The sequence below is a fragment of the Macaca nemestrina genome, chromosome 2 (assembly GCF_043159975.1).
Source record: "Macaca nemestrina isolate mMacNem1 chromosome 2, mMacNem.hap1, whole genome shotgun sequence".
In the NCBI taxonomy this organism is placed as follows: Eukaryota; Metazoa; Chordata; class Mammalia; order Primates; family Cercopithecidae; genus Macaca; species Macaca nemestrina.
Genome location: NC_092126.1, coordinates 1,468,707 through 1,487,062, shown reverse-complemented (window position 1 = coordinate 1,487,062; position 18,356 = coordinate 1,468,707). Strand labels below are relative to the sequence as shown.

The 18,356-nt window shown below is 45.0% G+C and overlaps 1 protein-coding gene and 1 long non-coding RNA gene across 4 annotated transcripts in view; one reads left to right on the top strand and one right to left on the bottom strand.

Annotated features, from left to right (window-relative positions):
- LOC112424770 (uncharacterized) overlaps window positions 1-421 on the bottom strand; it is a 38,831-nt gene extending 38,410 nt beyond the window's left edge. The window contains exon 1 of the long non-coding RNA XR_011619496.1: window positions 304-421. This is a non-coding gene — a long non-coding RNA (uncharacterized lncRNA). The remainder of the gene's footprint in view (window positions 1-303) is intronic.
- LOC105470773 (UBX domain protein 7) overlaps window positions 1-18,356 on the top strand; it is a 79,095-nt gene that overhangs the window by 712 nt on the left and 60,027 nt on the right. The window contains exon 2 of one of the 3 annotated variants that reach the window (XM_071090568.1): window positions 699-758. The exons of 1 other annotated variant lie outside the window; for it this stretch is intronic. In XM_071090568.1, coding sequence (XP_070946669.1) covers window positions 699-758 — 60 coding nt within the window. Of the gene's footprint in view, window positions 1-698; window positions 759-2,176; window positions 2,231-18,356 lie in introns of all 3 variants that reach the window. One more of the 3 variants, XM_071090570.1, reaches the window with a different exon arrangement.

Here is an 18,356-nt window from a genome sequence, read left to right as displayed (position 1 = left end):
CCGCCCGAAGCGGGGGTGCCGAGGAGGACCCGGGGACTGCGGCTTAGAGGGAAGAATGAGGGGGACCCCGAAGCTGAATCGGGGAGGCCTGGAGGAATCCTGGGTGGCGTTTTCCACCTCCCCATAATAAAATCATAAAGACGGAGACGATGGCGCCGGGGCCTCCTGCTGATAAGATAGGGATGGCGGCAGAAACTTCTTTGAGAGAAAATCTGTTTCTGGGTGTCAGTATCCCCGAAACCCTAGGCCTAGGTTGTTCTCTCCCTTTGGACCCCTGCGAAGGGCACACGCAGATCCTCTTACCGCCTGGAGGAAAGGCCCTAAAGCCATTCTCTGAATTCTGTCTTGTTTCTCTCTGATGGTGCTGAACTTTTCTTGCATGAGTTATTAGAGGGCGGAGCAAATGATGAAGTGCTCTGTGGAGGGATTTGAGGGAAGAGTACTCCAGTGTGCCTGAGTGTAATTTTGCCGTTCTAGTTTGTCATTTTGGAAGGAGGTCAGAATGTTAGTTCCCTTTCTCAACGGATCTGTACTTTATCTCGGAATGTGTTAGATGCGGAGAATGTTTCCATGTTAATGTTCCTAGAGTTTAACGTGCAGTATCTGGTTAAGTAAAATTTTATATTGTTTTAACTACTACAGGCTGTATACTAGTTAAAGTTTTATATTAAAGCTAGCTTTATTTTTTTGCTTTGCAGTGATAACGAGATATTTGACGCATTGTTATCTAGCTTGTGGGCATGGAACATCAGGTCAAAGTTAGTAAAGTAAAATTTGTAATGAAATTGGGGTGAGGAGTGACATGATAACTTCTCTTAATATTTTTAAACTTTGTGATTGGATTATTGAAGATATAAAGGATTGAATTATTAAATATATAAAGGATTTCGTAATGTCTAACAAATCATTGCTGTGGAGAAGATTATTGTGTATATAAGTTAGTGTTGATGCGTTATGCTTATATAGAAAAATTTTCGCAGTGAATCTGATAGAGAAGTGAATATCACTATTAATCCTTTCTTTAGATTTCCTAGAGATAGTTTATGATGCCACTTGGGCCTGGCGCGGTGTCTCACACCTGTAATCCCAGCAGTTTGGGAGACGGAGGCTGGAGATTCACGTGAGGCAAGGAGTTGGAAACCATCCTGGGCAAAACATAGTGAGGCCCCATCTATACAGAAAAAAAAAGTGAGCTGGATGTAGTGGCACCGACATGTAGTCCCAGCTACTGGGGAGGCTGAGGTGGGAGGATTGCTTGAGCCTAGGAGTTCAAGGCTGCAGTGAGTTGATCATGCCACTGCACTCCATCCCTGGCAGGAGAGCAAGACCATTTCTCAAAAAACAAAAAGAAGGAAAAAAAGCCACATTATTATTATTATTTTGAGACAGAGTCTCGCTCTGTTGCCCAGGCTGGAGTGCAGTGGCACGATCTCGGCTCACTGCAACCTCTACCTCCCGGGTTCAAGCGATTCTCCTGTCTCAGCCTCCCTAGTAGCTGGGACTACAGGCGCCTGCCACGAGGCCCGGCTAATTTTTGTATTTTTAGTAAAGACGGGGTTTCATCATGTTGGCCTGGCTGGTCTTGAACTCCTGTCCTCAAATGATCCACTCACCTCAGCCTCCCAAAGTGCTAGGATTACAGGCGTGAGCCACCGTGCCTGGCCCTAAAAGCCACTTAATTAATTTTCAGTTTCTTATGCTAATTACTAGTCTTCCCAAACTCTGATTGGTTTAACGCCACTTTACTACTTCTGTTGCAACATTTTTATTAGGTGCACAAAAAAACCAAAGTGTGATGAGGTGAATTGACTCACTTAATTGCTTTAATTCTGTTTCTGTTAGTCTACACAGCTTGATTTCTGGATCAAGTTGGAGGCCCTCCATCAGTAGACAATGATGTCTGAAAATCTACAGAGGGAAGATACCTCAGAGTGTTCCTGAAATACTGTGAATTTCTATTGATAATTTTTGGGATTCTTCTTACAAGTTAGTGATTAACCATTAGAAACACATGATTGGTTTCTTTTTGCCTTTTTTACATGCCTTAAAAAGAATTTTTTTGGAGTTCTCTCCACATATGTTTAAATCGTAGTGTTTATGATTAAAAGGTATTTTACATTTATTAATTGCTGGATGAATTATAGTGACCTTAATCACTTATGCTCTGATTTCACAGAGGTTTTACTTGGAAGCTCAACATTCTTGTAAAAACAAATGCATCATCAAAAATGTGAGTCCTTATTCCTTAGGCAGGAGGGAAAAAAAGAAAAAGAAAAAAATTAAAATAAATGTGAGTCTTATCTTTTCTTTGGCATTTAGAAATAGAACGGAAAATTGAAAGATTTTAGAAAAGTCTTATTTCTTACTGAATAGAACAGATCTCTCTCTGATTCAGTGAGTATGACATAATGACTGAGTTTTGATTTTTTTTTTTTTTTTTTAAGAGATGGAGGTCTCCTCTCTTTGTTGCCCAGGCTGTTTTCCAACTTCTGGGCTCAGCCATCCTCTTGCCTCAGCCCTCCCAGTAACTGGGGCTACAGGTGCACATCAGTGTGCCTGGTTCAGTAATGGCTGATTAAAAAAAGAGATTATTAAAAAGACAATATCATAATAACTTTTTTTGTTGTTGTTGTTTTGAGATGAATTGGGTCTTACACTGCCACACAGACTGAAGTGCAGTGGTCTGATCATGGCTCACTGCAGTCTCCTCCTCTTGGGTTCAGGCGATCCTCCCCCCTCAGCCTCCAGGGTAACTTTCTATATTTTTTGTGGAGACGGGTCTCACTTTGTTGCGCAGGCTGGTCTTGAACTCCTAGGCTCAAACAGTCCACCCACCTTGGCCTCCCAAAGGGCTGGGATTACAGGCGTGGGCCACTGCACCTGGCTGAAATAATTTTGATAAAAGGGAAAAGAACTAATCCTCCTTCTCACAACAGCAATATTTGTTTTACATATTCCACTTCTTGTTTATATACTTATTTTTACATTGTAGATCATAGTATATACAATTTCTGAGATTTCTTTTTCTTTTCTTTTCTTTTTTTTTTTTTTTTTAAAGATGGTCTTGTTCTGTCACCCAGGCTGGAGTACTGGAGTACAGTGGCACAGTCATAGCTTGCTGCATCCTTTACTGTCTGGGCTCAAGTGATCTCCTGCCTCAGCCTTCAGAGCAAGTTAGGACTACAACCGTGTGCTGCCATGCCCAACTAAAAGACACAGTTCTGGAATTCTCACTAACATTATGCCATAAACAGTTTTTGCATGGTCAGACTGATAAGCAGGTGGCCAAGAGAAGTTACGACCTTTGTAGTAACCATACTGAGAAGCTATATACAGCATGGTTTGCCATTCATGCTTGCTTTTTGGGTCCCCCCCCACAGAATTTCACTAAGTCACCCAGTCTGGAGCGCAGTGGCGTGATTTCAGCTCACTGCTGCCTAAGAAAACCAGTCTTGTTACTTTTATAGTCATTCCACATTTTACAATGCTACTGTTTGATCTCCTCTGATTTATCATACATGGCTTTGAATTACTGTTGAACACTTTCAGAAGTCATATCAATTCTCAAAACATGAAGGAAAAATATGCGGCTGGATCTATTCTGAAATAGCAATTTTTAAAGAATGTTTTGAAGCTGGGTGTGGTGGCTCACACCTGTAATGCCAAGCACTTTGGGAGGCCAATGCGGGTGGATCACCGGAGTTCAGGAGCTTGAGACCAGCCTGGCCAACATGGTGAAACCCTGTATCTGCTAAAAATATAAAAATTAGCTGGGCATGGTGGTGCGCGCCTGTAATCCCAGCTACTCAGGAGGCTGAGGCAGGAGAATCTCGTGAACCCAGGAGACAGAGGTTGCAGTGAGCCGAGATCGGGCCACTGCACTCCAGCCTGGGCGACAGAGCGAGACTCTGTCTCAAAAAAATAAAATAAAATAAAATAAAAGTATTTTGAGCCATGCAGTGTTCCATTAGCACCAACTTTGGGCTGACATGTACCACACATATAACTAGTGCACACGTATAATCAGAATAATTCATGGAGTGAAGGTGAGGGATACATAGACACTATAGAACAGGTGCAAAATAAACTAGAAGGTAAGGACAAATGTGAGGGCATAGAAAGTAGAGGCTAAGAAGAGTACAAGAGGTTACTGGTAGAGAAATTCATAGAGCTTTGTGCATAGTGGCAATCACATACTTCAGAAAATTATAGAACCTCAGTTGTAGAAGAGGCCTTAATCTTTCAAATTGTTGAGTGAGTACATATTTATTATAAAAATTAGGAACTGTCATGTTTATAGTATTTAGCTTGATGGCCAATTTCCATTCATATTCCTTTTTTTTTTTTTTTGAGACGGAGTCTCACTCTGTGGCCCACGCTGGAGTGCAAAGGCAAGATCTTAGCTCACTGCAGCCTCTGCCTCCTGGGTTCAAGCAATTCTCCTGTCTCAGCCTCCTGAGTAGCTGGGATTACAGGCATGCGCCACCGTGCCCGGCTCATTTTGTATTTTTGGTAGAGACTGGGTTTCTCCATTTTGGTCAGGTTGGTCTTGAACTCCCGAACTCAGGTGATCCTCCCTCCTTGGCCTCCCAAAGTGCTGGGATTATAGGTGTGAACCACTGTGCCCAGCCTCATTCATATTCTTTCGTACGGAATTTCCTTTCTCTTGGGTTAATATTAAAATGTGAGGCCGGGCGCGGTGGCTCAAGCCTGTAATCCCAGCACTTTGGGAGGCCGAGACGGGTGGATCACGAGGTTAGGAGATCAAGACCATCCTGGCTAACACGGTGAAACCCCGTCTCTACTAAAAAATACAAAAAACTAGCCAGGCGATGTGGTGGGCGCCTGTAGTCCCAGCTACTCGGGAGGCTGAGGCAGGAGAATGGCGTAAACCCGGGAGGCGGAGCTTGCAGTGAGCTGAGATCCGGCCACTGCACTCCAGCCTGGGCGGCAGAGCGAGACTCTGTCTCTAAATAAATAAATTAAAAAATATTAAAATGTGATTAAGTTCTCTGTGTCTGGAAAGGTGGTCACAGTATTATAGATGTTAAGATAAAACTTCAGGAATTTTAACAATAGTTTCAATAGGTGATAATTAAGTTTCAGAATTTCTTTTTTTTTTTTTTTTTTTTTTTGAGACCAAGTCTCACCCTGTCACCCAGGCTGGAGTACAGTGGTGCGATCTTGGCTCACTGCAGTCTCTGCCTCCCCAGTTCAAGTGATTCTCCTGCCTCAGCCTCCGTAGTGGCTGGGACCACAGACACGAATGCCCGGCTAAATTTTTTGTATTTTTAATGGAGATGGGGTTTCATCTTGTTGGCCAGGCTGGTCTCAAACTCTTGACCTGAGGTGATCCACCGACCTCAGCCTCCCAAAGTGCTGGGATTACAGGTGGGAGCCACCACGCCTGGCTGAAGTTTCAGAAATTTAAGGGAGGTAATTTTGAGTTGCGAATGGAATCTTATTAGTAAATTCATTATTTATTGTTAGACTGCTATGTGCCAGGCGTGGTTCATATCTTAAGGATACAATTGTGAGCAAGCCATGGCGTCTGTCCTCAGAAAGCTTAAAGGTTAACAGGAATAGAGACACATGAATAGGTATTAGAATCCAGTGAGAGAATGGTAAGGAGCTAATACGGGAGCACTAAAGAGGGAGGTCAAGAAAGGCTTCCCAGAAGAAATAATTTTTTATCTAAAATCTGGAAGATGTTTCTGGTAGGAGGAACGTGCAGAGACTTGGAAGAGAATTGGGCAGACATATATACAGACAGAGATGAGAGAGGTGAGACAATAGGTTTAGGGAATTGATAATTCCAAATGAGTAAAGCACAGCTAGTGCAATAAATGGACTTCAGGAGATAAATGGGAGATTGGATTGGGCCTTGTAAGCCATGTTAAAAAAAATCTTGGCTTTATTCTGAGAATAGTGGGGAGTCAAGGGTTTTATTTAGAAGAGTGAGACTGGGCACTGTGACTTACACCTATAATTCCTGCACTTTGGGAGGCTGAGGTGGGAGGATCCCTTAAGGCCAGGAACTTGAGATCAGCCTGGGCAGCATAGTGAGACCCCATCTCTACAAAATATATTAAAAATGTATTTATTAAAAAGGAGTTACATCTGATTTGGCCTTTTTTTTTTTTTTTTTAAGAGTTACTTGGCTGTAGTGGAGAAGAGATAGGTTCAGAGATCAGTATTGTATAATCAGTATAATACTGTTGTATTAACCCAGGAAAGATAGATAGTGGTGTCCTGAAAAAAAGTTAGTGGCAGAGAAGTGGACTCCAAAAGATAAGGTAAGAAATCAGAGTTAAAATGAAGTTTAGGATTCTGTTTTGGACACCTAGGTATGTAACAGTGCTATTTATGAAGGTATGGAATAGCAGAAAGGTGTGGGGAGAAGGTGGTTAGCTCAGTTTTGGATAAGTTAAGGTGCTGCTGATAAGACTTACAAATGGAGCTGTTCAAGCAGGTGAATATTTGGATCTAGAAAGAAGTGTGAGAAATCTGTCATATTGATGGCAGTTAAAGTTATAAAAATGGGGCCGGGCGCGGTGGCTCACACCTGTAATCCCAGCACTTTGGGAGGCCAAGGTGGGTGGGTCACCTGAGGTCAGGAGTTTGAGACTAGCCTGACCAACATGGTGAAACCCCATCTCTGCTAAAAATACAAAATTAGCTGGGCATGGTGGCGTGTGCCTGTAATCCCAGCCAATCAGGACATTGAGGCAGGAGAATTGCTTGAACCTGGGAGGCGGAGGTTGTAGTGAGCCAAGATCGCTCCATTGCTCTCCAACCTGGGCGACAGAGCGAGACTCTGTCTTTTTTTTTTTTTTTTTTTGAGACGGAGTCTCGCTCTGTCGCCCAGGCTGGAGTGCAGTGGCCAGATCTCAGCTCACTACAAGCTCCGCCTCCCGGGTTCCCGCCATTCTCCTGCCTCAGCCTCCCGAGGAGCTGGGACTACAGGCGCCCGCCACCTCGCCCGGCTAGTTTTTTGTACTTTTTAGTAGAGACGGGGTTTCACCGGGTTAGCCAGGATGGTCTCGATCTCCTGACCTTGTGATTCGCCCGTCTCGGCCTCCCAAAGTGCTGGGATTACAGGCTTGAGCCACCGCGCCCGGCCAAGAGACTCTGTCTTAAAAAAAAAAAAAAAAGTTGTAAAAATGGATGAGGCAAGGCCTAGTGGCTCACACCTGTAATCCTAGCACTTTGGGATGCCAAGGTGGAAGGATTACTTGAGGTCAGAAATTCAAGAGCAGCTTGGACAACATAGCAAAGAGCCTGTCTCTACAAAAAGTAAAAAAAAAATTAACTGGGCCTGGTGGTGTGTGCCTGTAATCCTGGTTGACTTGGGAAGATTGCTTGAGCCCAGAACTTTGAGAGTACAGTGAGCTATGCTCCTGCTGCTACCCTCCAGCCTGGGTGACAGAGAGAGACCTTGTCTCTAAAAAAAAAAAAATTAGGAAAAGAGAAAGGATGGCATCTTGCAGGAGAGAGTGTAGTGTGGGAAATAGTAGACTCCAGGACACAATGCTGAAGGGACACCAACATCTGGGGGACTGCAAAGAGGAAAGTGCAGAGAAGACTCGGGAAAAACCAAAGATGTAGGAGGAAAACCAGGAGAATATCATGGCACTTAAAACATCAGGAGTGGCCACGCATGGTGGCTCACACCTGTAATCCCAGCACTTTGGGAGGCTGAGGCGGGTGGATCACACGAGGTTAGGAGTTTGAGACCAGCCTGGCCAATATGGTGAAACCCTGTCTCCACTAAATATACAAAAAATGAGCTGGGCATGGTGGTGAGTTCCTGTAATCCCAGCTACTTCGGAGGCTGAGGCAGGAGAATCGCTGGAACCTGAGAGGTGGAGCTTGCAGTGAGCCGAGATCGTGCCACTGCGTTCCAGCCTGGGCAAGATGAGAGTGTGACTCTGTCTCAAAAGAAAAAGAAAAGTGAAAAATTACTTTGTAAATGGAACAATTATTACTCTCTAATTTGTCCTTTGTTTAGCTAACACAATTAGCTTCAAGGTGGCTCTCTTCTGTCCCTGTGGTACTTCAGAATCTTAGTGTTGATACAATTCACGTGAGTGCTCCAAGGTACTTTGGGTCTATCCACTCACCCTGTCAGGTGGATAAGTCAGATGGGGGTTGAAGGCCAGGCAGGTAAGCAATTGGTCTCCAAGACTGGGATTGTCCTGCTATGCCCCACCTTATGCTCCCTGAGGCTCTGAGCCGAGTTTCAGGCCTCTGCCATGTCCCTACTCTTCCATGCCCCAGCTCCACAGTTTCCCAAGGATACAGTGAAGCCAGCTGGCACCTGATGGTCAGGCAGGAGGGGAACAAGTACCCCAATGCCCATCACAGCCAAGAAAAGAGGCACAGTGGCCAGGCCACAATCTGGAGCGGGTGAGGGGGCCAGCTCCACCCATCCCAGTGGGATGCCTGGCCCTGAAGCTCCAGAGAGGGTCCGCTCGCCCACACAGGCACTATCCACACGCTCCTCTCAGGGACCGGCTTGTTGGAGGGCTTGTTGCCAATGTTCTTATACATGATAGATGCTCAGTAAATGTTTGCTGGCGTGGAAACATTTACGCGTTGCGGCGGCCTGCCAGTTTAGCCCACGTGCCTGGCCTTCTGCCCTCCCTCCCCAGGGCAGCTGTACCTCAGCCCCTTGTGGTAGAGATGATCCCCAGACCAGGTGGTGATGGGCCCCGCTAGGTTGGGCTGTTGTGTCCTCTGGCTGTGGCTTGGTCAGGCTGGCGTGCAGCCAGGCGAGGACTTGGCGGGCTGGGCTGCCTATAGCCTAATCTGTTTTTAGTCTCCTGTTTTCCAGAATGTCATGTAAGTGGAATCACAATATGTAGCCTTTTGAGTCTGGCTTCTTGCTCTTAAGCTTTTGCATTTGAGATTCATTCATGTTGTCGTGGTTCGTAGTTCCTTCCTATTTATTGGGGAATAGTATACCATTGTATAGTTATACTGTGGTTTGTGTATGCATTTATCAAATGAAGGATACTTTCCAGTTTGGGGATATTATAAATAAAGCCAGAAACAGTAGTGTACAACTGTGTGAATATCTTTTGAAAAATACCTAGGAGTGTGTTTATTGGATCGTATAATAATAGTTATATTAACTTTCTAAGAAGCTGACAAAGAATTTGTGGCTTTCTGGTATAGTGACTTTCTAAAGTCACTTTGGAAAGTATAGTGGCTTTGAGAGGCTGTGGGAGGATTGCTGGAGGCCAGGAGTTTGACGCCAACCTGGACAACAAAGGAGACCCCTCCCCATCTCTATTAAAAAAATAAGAATAGTCCGGGCGCGGTGGCTCACGCCTGTAATCCCAGCACTTTGGGAGGCCGAGGCGGGCGGATCACGAGGTAAGGAGATCAAGACCATCCTGGCTAACACGGTGGAACCCTGTCCCTACTGAAAAATAGAAAAAATTAGCTGGGCGTAGCGTCAGGCGCCTGTAGTCCCAGCTACTCAGGAGGCTGAGGCAGGAGAATGGCGTGAACCTGGGAGGCGGAGCTTGCAGTGAGCCGAGATGGCGCCACCGCACTCCAGCCTGGGCGACAGCGAGACTATGTCTCAAAAAAAAATTAAAAAATAAAAATAATAGTAATAATAAAAGAGAGTTCCAGTTATTCTGCATTCTTGCCATCATTTGGTATTTTTAGTTGTCTTTTTTTTTTTCTTTTGGTACAAGATCTCACTGTCTTGCCCAGGGTGGAGTGCAGCCGTGTTGTCGTAGCTTTCTGCAGCCTCAAGCTCGTGGGGTCAAGTGATCCTCCTGCCTCAGCCTCCTATGTGGTTGGGACTACAGGCACACACCACCATGCCCAGCTAATGTTTTATTTTCTGTATAGATGAGGTCTTCCTGTGTTGCCCAGGCTGGTCTCAAACTCCTGCCTTGGTCTCCCACAGTGCTGGGGTTACTGGTGTGAGCCTCCACGCCTGGGGTTGTTTTGTTTCTTTGTTTTTTGTTTTTGAGATGGAGTCTCACCCTGTCATCCAGGCTGGAGTGCAGTGGCGTGATCTCGGTTTATTGCAACCTCTGCCTCCTGGGTTCAAGCGATTCTCCTGCCTCACCCTCCCAAGTAACTGGGACTACAGGCGCACACCACTGGGACTACAGGCGCACACCACCATGCCTAGATAATTTTTGTATTTTTATTAGAGACAGGGTTTCACCATGTTGGCCAATCTGGTCTTGAACTCCTGGCCTCAAGTGATCTGCCCGCCTCAACCTCTCAAAGTGTTGGGATTACTATGAGCTACCATGCCTGGCCATTTTTTTTTTTTAAAGCTATTTCAATAAGTGTGTAATGGTATGTCATTGTGGTCTTAATTTGCATTTCTCAGATGACTAATGATACGGGGCATTTTTCATGTAATAACGTACCATCTATAAATCTTTTTTTTTTTTTTTTTTGAGATGGAGTCTCGCTCTGTTGCCAGGCTGGAGTGCAGTGGTGCGATCTCGGCTCACTGCAGCTTCCACCTCCCAAGTTCAAGCTGTTCTCCTGCCTCAGCCTCCCAAGTAGCTGGGATTACAGGCGCCCGCCACCACACCCAGCTAATTTTTTGTATTTTTAGTAGAGATGGGGGTTTCATCATGTTGGCCAGGATGGTCTTGATCTCCTGACCTTGTGATCCTCCTGCCTTGGCCTCTCAAAGTGCTGGGATTACGGGTGTGAGCCAACGCGCCTGGCCACCATCCATAAATCTTTCACGCCCCAACTTTTAATTATTAGATTCAACAGACATAAAATTACTCTATCAAATTGCTGTAAATGTTTCTGAATGCTTCCACTGGAATTTGTATTTTTATCTTGTCACAGACTAGTAAGAGATAGCTGGTCTAAGGACTACCGTTTGGGTAGCACTGGCCTAGGTGATGGCAGAACAGGAACTGGAACTCGGGCATCTTGGCTTCTAGGCGCATGCATTTCCCACCATTAGCACTAGTTCCCGCACCACTGGTTCCTTTTGTGAACTGATGAATGTTTGCCTTATCTATCCCCTAACTTAATAATTCGATTTATCTGTACTCACTTCGTGTTTTTTGGTATGCATTTAAAAATGTTTTCAATATTTGAAAACTTAAAAACTCCAGGATTAGAGGCTGAGGTTAAAATTTCAGCTTATTTCTCACAACTATCATCCACTCCCATATCCTTGGCAAGTAGTTTAGCTTACTTTGGTATCATTGCTGGGGAAAATGTGGAACAGAAAAGTAACCTCTTATCCCTGTCATTTCTGTACAGGGATGAGGATGATTGTTTTAAAAGTCTCTGTGACTGCTGTACTTTGGTTTCTGGATGGTAGTGAAGAGATGATCACTGTCCTTCTTTTGGCACTGAGAGTAGTGTAGACAGTGTGTGCGTAAGAATATAAACTGGAAGATAGCAGCATGAAAATGGCCATCATAAATTGTGTGCCACGGCTGGGTTAAGTAATGCCCTTTGGTGCCATTCATTAGCAAGTGTAAGACAGATGGAGAGAAGGACAGATAAAGGAAGTTTCAGAAGGGGGTTCATGTGGTGAGAAACAAAGTAAGACTCCTGTCATGGGGTATAGATGACTGGATTAGATTAAGCTACCCTGCTGCTGCCTACAATATTGGAGCCTCAAAATAAGCCCGTTTTTAATTTGTTTTTTCTTTTTTTGTTTTTGAGATGGAGTCTTGCTCTGTCACTAAGACTGGAGTCAATGGCGCAATCTTGGCTCACTGCAACCTCCACCTCCCAGGGTCAAACGGTTCTCTTGCCTCAGACTCCTGAGTAGCTGGGATTACAGGCGCGCATCACCACGACTGGCTAATTTTTTTGGTACTTACAGTAGAGATGGGGTATCACCATGTTGGCTGGTTTCTCCTGACTTCAGGTAATCTGTCCACCTTGGCCTCCCAAAGTGCTGGGATTACAGACGTGAGACACCGTGCCCAGTCCCAATAAGCCCATTTTTAACAAGTTTGCAAATAGTTTAAATCTGTAAACTTGTCAAACTTGTTTTATTAGCCCCCGCTTAAAAAACAAAAAAAAAAGTTATGTTCTTCTAACTGCAGTAAGATAGAAGTCCAAATTCTTTACAGCTGATCCATCAGTAATTGTTAAGTACCTCTCGGGTATATAGGTAAAATGTAGGTAAAATGTGTAACTTCACTAAACTTGTTTATCACTGTTCCTTGCCTTATCATTTAGCCCTCCTTACTTTTCAGCCTCTTCCCTTTCAGTTAACCTTCACTTCTTCATATTCCTCTGTGTAGCTCAGTGATAGTGTTATTGGCAATTGCAGTAGGACAGTTCTATCCATTCCAGAAGTTGAACACTTTTAGTTGCCTTGCTGACAAATTACAGCAAATTGAGTGGTTTAACACACATTTATTCTGTCATGGTTCTGGAGGCTGGAAGTCTGAAATAAAGGTTCGAGTAGTCTTTTGGGGGACATTTTTCAGTCCACCACATCACCCCTGGCTTCTCTCCACGAAATTCCAGTAGTGTCCCCAACTCCCCAGGCATGAAACACCAAAAATGGTCTCTCATGTTACTGAATGCCTCCAGGGCTTTGACACTGAGAACCACCGGAACCTTTAATTCTCTTTCAGTTAGCTCCTGTTTCTAAAATGATTCACTAAGTGTTACGCTAAGAACAACTGATGATACAGGAACAGATGGCTTAGTTTGGCTTTATTTAAGAAAGTGAATGGTATGCTTTGCTTCATGGACTTCTTTCTAGCACTACCTTTGTTCAGACTTACCAAGATTTAGCATGTGCTTCCTTTTTAAAAAATCTGCGTATGTAGTGGCACTTTTTTTGGAAAGCTCTTGCAGGTCACTGTCCTCACAGAATCCAAAGATGGAAGTCATCCTGTCACATTATTTGTTTATTTATTTAGAGATAGGGTCTTGCTCTGTTGCCCAGGCTGGAGTGCAGTGGCGTGATCTTGGCTCACTGCAACCTACGCCTTCTGGGTTCAAGTGATTCTCCCACCTCGGCCTCCCTAGTAGCTGGGACTACCGACGCCCACCACCAGGCCTGGCTAATTTTGGTTATTTTTAGTAGAGATGGGGTTTCGCCATGTGGGCCAGGCTGCTCTCCAACTCCTGGCCTCAAGTGATTCGCCCACCTCGGCCTCCCAAAGTGCTGGGATTACAGGCATGAGCCACCACGCCTGACCTCAGATTGTTACCAGTGGTATGGTAGCACCATCTCGGGAATATGCTCCCTAAAGGTTAGGTTCTCACGTTAAATGGTTGTGTGAAGACTGTAGAAAGGATGGCAAAATAGTCTTTCCCCATCCTCTAACTCTGGACCCTGAGTGTTGACATCATCTGCCCCAAAATATTACAGTTGTTATTTCCTTTACTATAGTTTTATTTGTTGTGCGTTGTAATGCCATTCGCTGTAGAATCCTTTTAATAAATTCTCTTGTAATGTTTAACTCTATAGACCTATGAATCTTAGAAATTTTAGAATACATACTGTACTTCTCTTTATATCAGCTTCTATATCAGCTCTCAATGCTTCTCAGTCACACTGGAGTGCTGTTACAGATTTCTTTGAAGCAGATCCCTTGCATGTATCATTTTGTTCTCTATGCATACCATTCACTTTCTAGTGTAACAGTTTTTTGCTGTCTTCATTGTACTGCTCTTAAAAAAAATGAGTGTTTAACTTGAATGAGACACATGTTCATAGCATCAGATGAGTGAGAAAAAGAAAAATGAGATGTCTTTCTCTGCCTGTTTACTGTCAAAAATGTATTTCTCCATAAGCTATATATATTCACACTTTATACGTCCATGTCGTTTACATATAGAGTACTGTAAACTTGGGACTGTCTGTCCATCTCCCTCCCTCCCTCCCTCCCTCTCTCCCTTCCTTCCTTCCTTCCTTCTTTGTTTTGTCTTCTTTTCTTTCTTGAGACGGAGTCTTGCTCTGTCACCCAGGCTGGAGTGCAGTGGCGTGATCTCGGCTCACAGCAACCTCTGCCTCCTGGGTTCCAGCGATTCTCCCACCCCAGCCTCCTGAGTAGCTGGGATTACAGACTCCTACCATCATGCCCAGCAATTTTGTGTTTTTAGTAGAGACAGGGTTTCACATGTTGGTCAGGCTGGTCTTGAACTCCTGACTTCAAGGGAGCCACCGTGCCTGGCCAGTCTATTAATAGCTAACTGCTAATTGAGAGGTATCCCAAGTTCTTTAATGTGAATTTTTTTTTTTCTTTAAGAGACAGGATTTTACTCTGTCACCCAGGTTGGAGTGGTATGATCATAGCTCACAGCAGCCTCAAAACTCCTGGACTTAAGCAATCCTTCCACCTCAGCCTCCCGAGTAGCTGGGACTATAGGCACTTGCCACCACGCCTGGCTAATCTTTTTATTTTTTATAGAGATGGGAGTTTTTTACCATGTTGCCCAGACTGGTCTCAAACTTGTGACCATGTTGCCCAGACTGGTCTCAAACTTGTGAGCTCAAGCAATCTGTCTGCCTCCGCCTTCCAAAGTGTTGGGATTACAGTGTGAGCCACCACGCCCAGCTGAATTCTCTTTTTTTTTTTTTTTTTTTTTGAGATGGAGTCTCGCTCTGTTGACCAGGCTGGAGTGCAGTGGCCGGATCTCAGCTCACTGCAAGCTCCGCCTCCCGGGTTTACGCCATTCTCCTGCCTCAGCCTCCCGAGTAGCTGGGATTACAGGCGCCCACCACCTCGCCCAGCTAATTTTTTGTATTTTTTTGGTAGAGACAGGGTTTCACCGTGTTAGCCAGGATGGTCTCGATCTCCTGACCTCGTGATCCACCTGTCTCGGCCTCCCAAAGTGCTGGGATTACAGGCTTGAGCCACCGCGCCCGGCCTGAATTCTCTTAATTCACAGTAGCGCTTCATGAAGTTGATAAATCCTCATTTTATAACTGAGGAAACTGATGCCTAGAGAAATTAGTAACTTACTCAGAGTCATACTAGTGAATGACAGAAGTAGGAGTCAAATCCAGGTTTATCTGAGTAGTTTCCGGGCTCTTACTAACTCATGTCTATTCTGTACTCCTTAGCATGAGTACAGAAGGGAATTTGAAGAATATTTTCTCTTTGTTACTGGGCGTAAGACAGGGCAGAGGCAGGCCGGGCGCGGTGGGCTCACGCCTGTAATCCCAGCACTTTGGGAGGCCAAGGCGGGTGGATCATGAGGTCAGGAGATCGAGACCATGCTGGCTAACACAGTGAAACTCCGTCTCTACTAAAAATATGAAAAAATTAGCCAGGCGTGGTGGCGGGCGCCTATAGTCCCAGTTACTCTGGAGGCTGAGGCAGGAGAATGGCGCAAACCCGGGAGGTGGAGCTGGCAGTGAGCCGAGATCGCGCCACTGCATTCCAGTCTGGGGGACAGAGCGAGACTCCGTCTCAAAAAAAAAAAAAAAAAAGGCAGGGCAGAGGCAAAGGTTTTTATACATTAATTTTAACTTCTTGCTGTGTCTGTGGCTCCAGGTGCTTAATGTCTTTTCATGCCCTAAGTTGCCCTCACGTGGTACTGCAGGCCTTTCTGACCTCGTCCCTGAAAGGCACTTGTGACACTAAAGCTACTTACATCCCTCTTCTTCTAAATCAACACCCTTTTCCTCTATGTATCAACTCTAAATTCATTGTTACTAGCTTCTAAGAGAAGGCAATATGATTGAATTAATTTAGATTATGAAATGATTGATACATCCTTAACTCTAGTAAGTCTTCATATTTTTAAATAGGATGTTTGTTTACCCAAATTAATCTCTGAATTGGAAGTATTTTAGGCAGCATAATAACATGAAAAAAAAATAGGCACTTAGGAAAAGACTTTTGGGCTCGGCAGACTAAAATGTTGACAGGCCTGCTGCTTGAGGATTGACTTCACAAGTTCTGATTCTCATCAGAACCCACAAATTCTCTAAATGGTTCCCCTGGCAGTGGCATTGGAGTTCTGGTAGGTGAAGGGTGGTGGAAAGGGTGGCAACAATATTTGTATGCAGTGGCATTTTTAAGTTGAATTTCCTTTTTTTTTTTTTTTTGAGACAGTCTTGCTCAGTCGCCCAGGCTGGAGTGCAATGGTGCGATCTCAGCTCACTGCAACCTCCGCCTCCTGGGTTCAAGTGATTCTCCCGCCTCAGCCTCCCGAGTAGCTGGGATTATACACTCCTACCATCGTGCCTGGCCAATTTTTGCAGAGACGGAGTTTCACCATGTTGGCCAGCCTGGTCTCGAACTCCTGACCTCAGGTGATCTGCCCCCCTCAGCCTCCCGAAGTGCTGGGATTACAGGCGTGAGCCACCATGCCTGGTATAAGTTGAATTTCCTATGACCAGATAAGTTTGTGAGTGAAAGTAGCCAGCATTGGTTGCTGTTACGGCAGAAGTGAGTTTAACTTCACCATCAACATGTTCTTTCTGCTTTTTTGTGGTGCTGTAGTGCAGTATGAGCACTTAGACAAGAGCCACAATAGTGTAAACTTGGCCACTGAGTTCTCTGAAAAGAAAGTTTGGTCCATACCTTGAGAAGCTAGTTTTAGGGTTCATTGGGAGGCAGATGTTAACAGATTGTGCATCTCTGCTAGAACAAGCAGCCAACAGTAGTCTTCCTGTAAGAAACCTTTAATTTTCAGCTGCTGTCTAAATTAAAATGGTAGAGTACAGTAGTCACTGAACTTTTTTTTTTTTTTTTCCGAGACGGAATCTCGTACTGTCTCCCAGGCTGGAGTGCAGTGGCACGATATGGGCCCACTGAAAGCTCCGCCTCCTGAGTTCACGCCATTCTCCTGCCCCAGCCTCCCGAGTAGCTGGGACTGCAGGTGCCCGCCACCATGCCTGGCTAATTTTTTGTATTTTTTTAGTGGAGACGGGGTTTCACTGTTAGCCAGGAGAGTGTCCATCTCCTGACCTCGTGATCTGCCCGCCTCGGCCTCCCAAAGTGCTGGGATTACAGACGTGAGCCACCACGCCCAGCCTTTTTTTTTTTTTTTTTTGAGATGGGAGTCTCGTTCTGTTGCCAGGCTGGAGTGCAGTGGCGCAATCTCAGCTCACCGCAACCTCTGACTCCCTGGTTCAAGCGATTTTCCCACTTCAGACTCCCAAGTACCCGGGATTACAGGCACACGCCACCACACCCAGCTATTTTTTTTTGTATCTTTTTAGTAGAGATGGGGTTTCACCATGTTGGCCAGGATGGTCTTGATCTCCTGACCTCGTGATCCACCCGTCTTGGCCTCCCAAAGTGCTGGGATTACAGGCGTGAGCCACTGTGCCCAGCCCACTGAACTTTTATAGAGTAGCATTTAAGAAGTATGATAATATGGCCGGGCGTGGTGGCTCACGCCTGTAATCCCAGCACTTTGGGAGGCTGAGGTGGGCAGATCACAAGGTCAGGAGATCGAGACCATCCTGGCCAACACAGTGAAACCCCATCTCTACTAAAAATACAAAAATTAGTTGAGCATGGTGGTGGCGCCTGTAATCCCAGCTACTCGGGAGGCTGAGGCAGGAGAACCGCTTGAACCTGGGAGATGGAGGTTGCAGTGAGGCAAGATGGCGCCACTGCACTCCAGCCTGGGCAACAGAGCGAGACTCTGTCTCAAAAAAAAAAAAAAAAAAAAGAGAAGAAGAAGTATGATAATACAACACAATGTAACTGGAGACAGTGTACAAATATTAGGGAAACACTGAAAGCCTCAGGTTTTATGAATAAGAATATGGTAGCGGCCGGGCGCGGTGGCTCAAGCCTGTAATCCCAGCACTTTGGGAGGCCGAGGCGGGTGGATCATGAGGTCAGGAGATCAAGACCATCCTGGCTAACATGGTAAAACCCCGTCTCTACTAAAAGTACAAAAAAAACTAGCCGGGCGAGGTGGCGGGCGCCTGTGATCCCAGCTACTTGGAGGCTGAGGCAGGAGAATGGCATGAACCTGGGAGGCAGAGTTTGCAGTGAGCCAAGATCACGCCATTGCACTCCAGCCTGGGCGGTACAGCGAGACTCCGTCTCAAAAAAAAAAAAAAAAAGAATATGGTAGCATATGTGTCTTGAAATTATCAAATTTGTGCTGTTTTTGCCCGAAGAATTTGTATTTAGTTGCATAACATAAGGTTGGCTGTGGGGATATTAGAACTTTTCCTTTCCTTCAAAAAGTTGCATTTGTGTTTTTGTTTTGATATTTCATTTTTTAAAGTGTTTTGTGATATTTAGAATGTTAAATTTGTATATACTACAATTTAACTTTTGGTTCAGCTCCACTGAGAACTTAGGAAGAAGTAACTGGGATGACAAAAGTGAGATCTGGGCTAGTTGAGTGAGCTTTTAAAGTTTGAGAGACAGAAGAGCTAGCAGAGACAA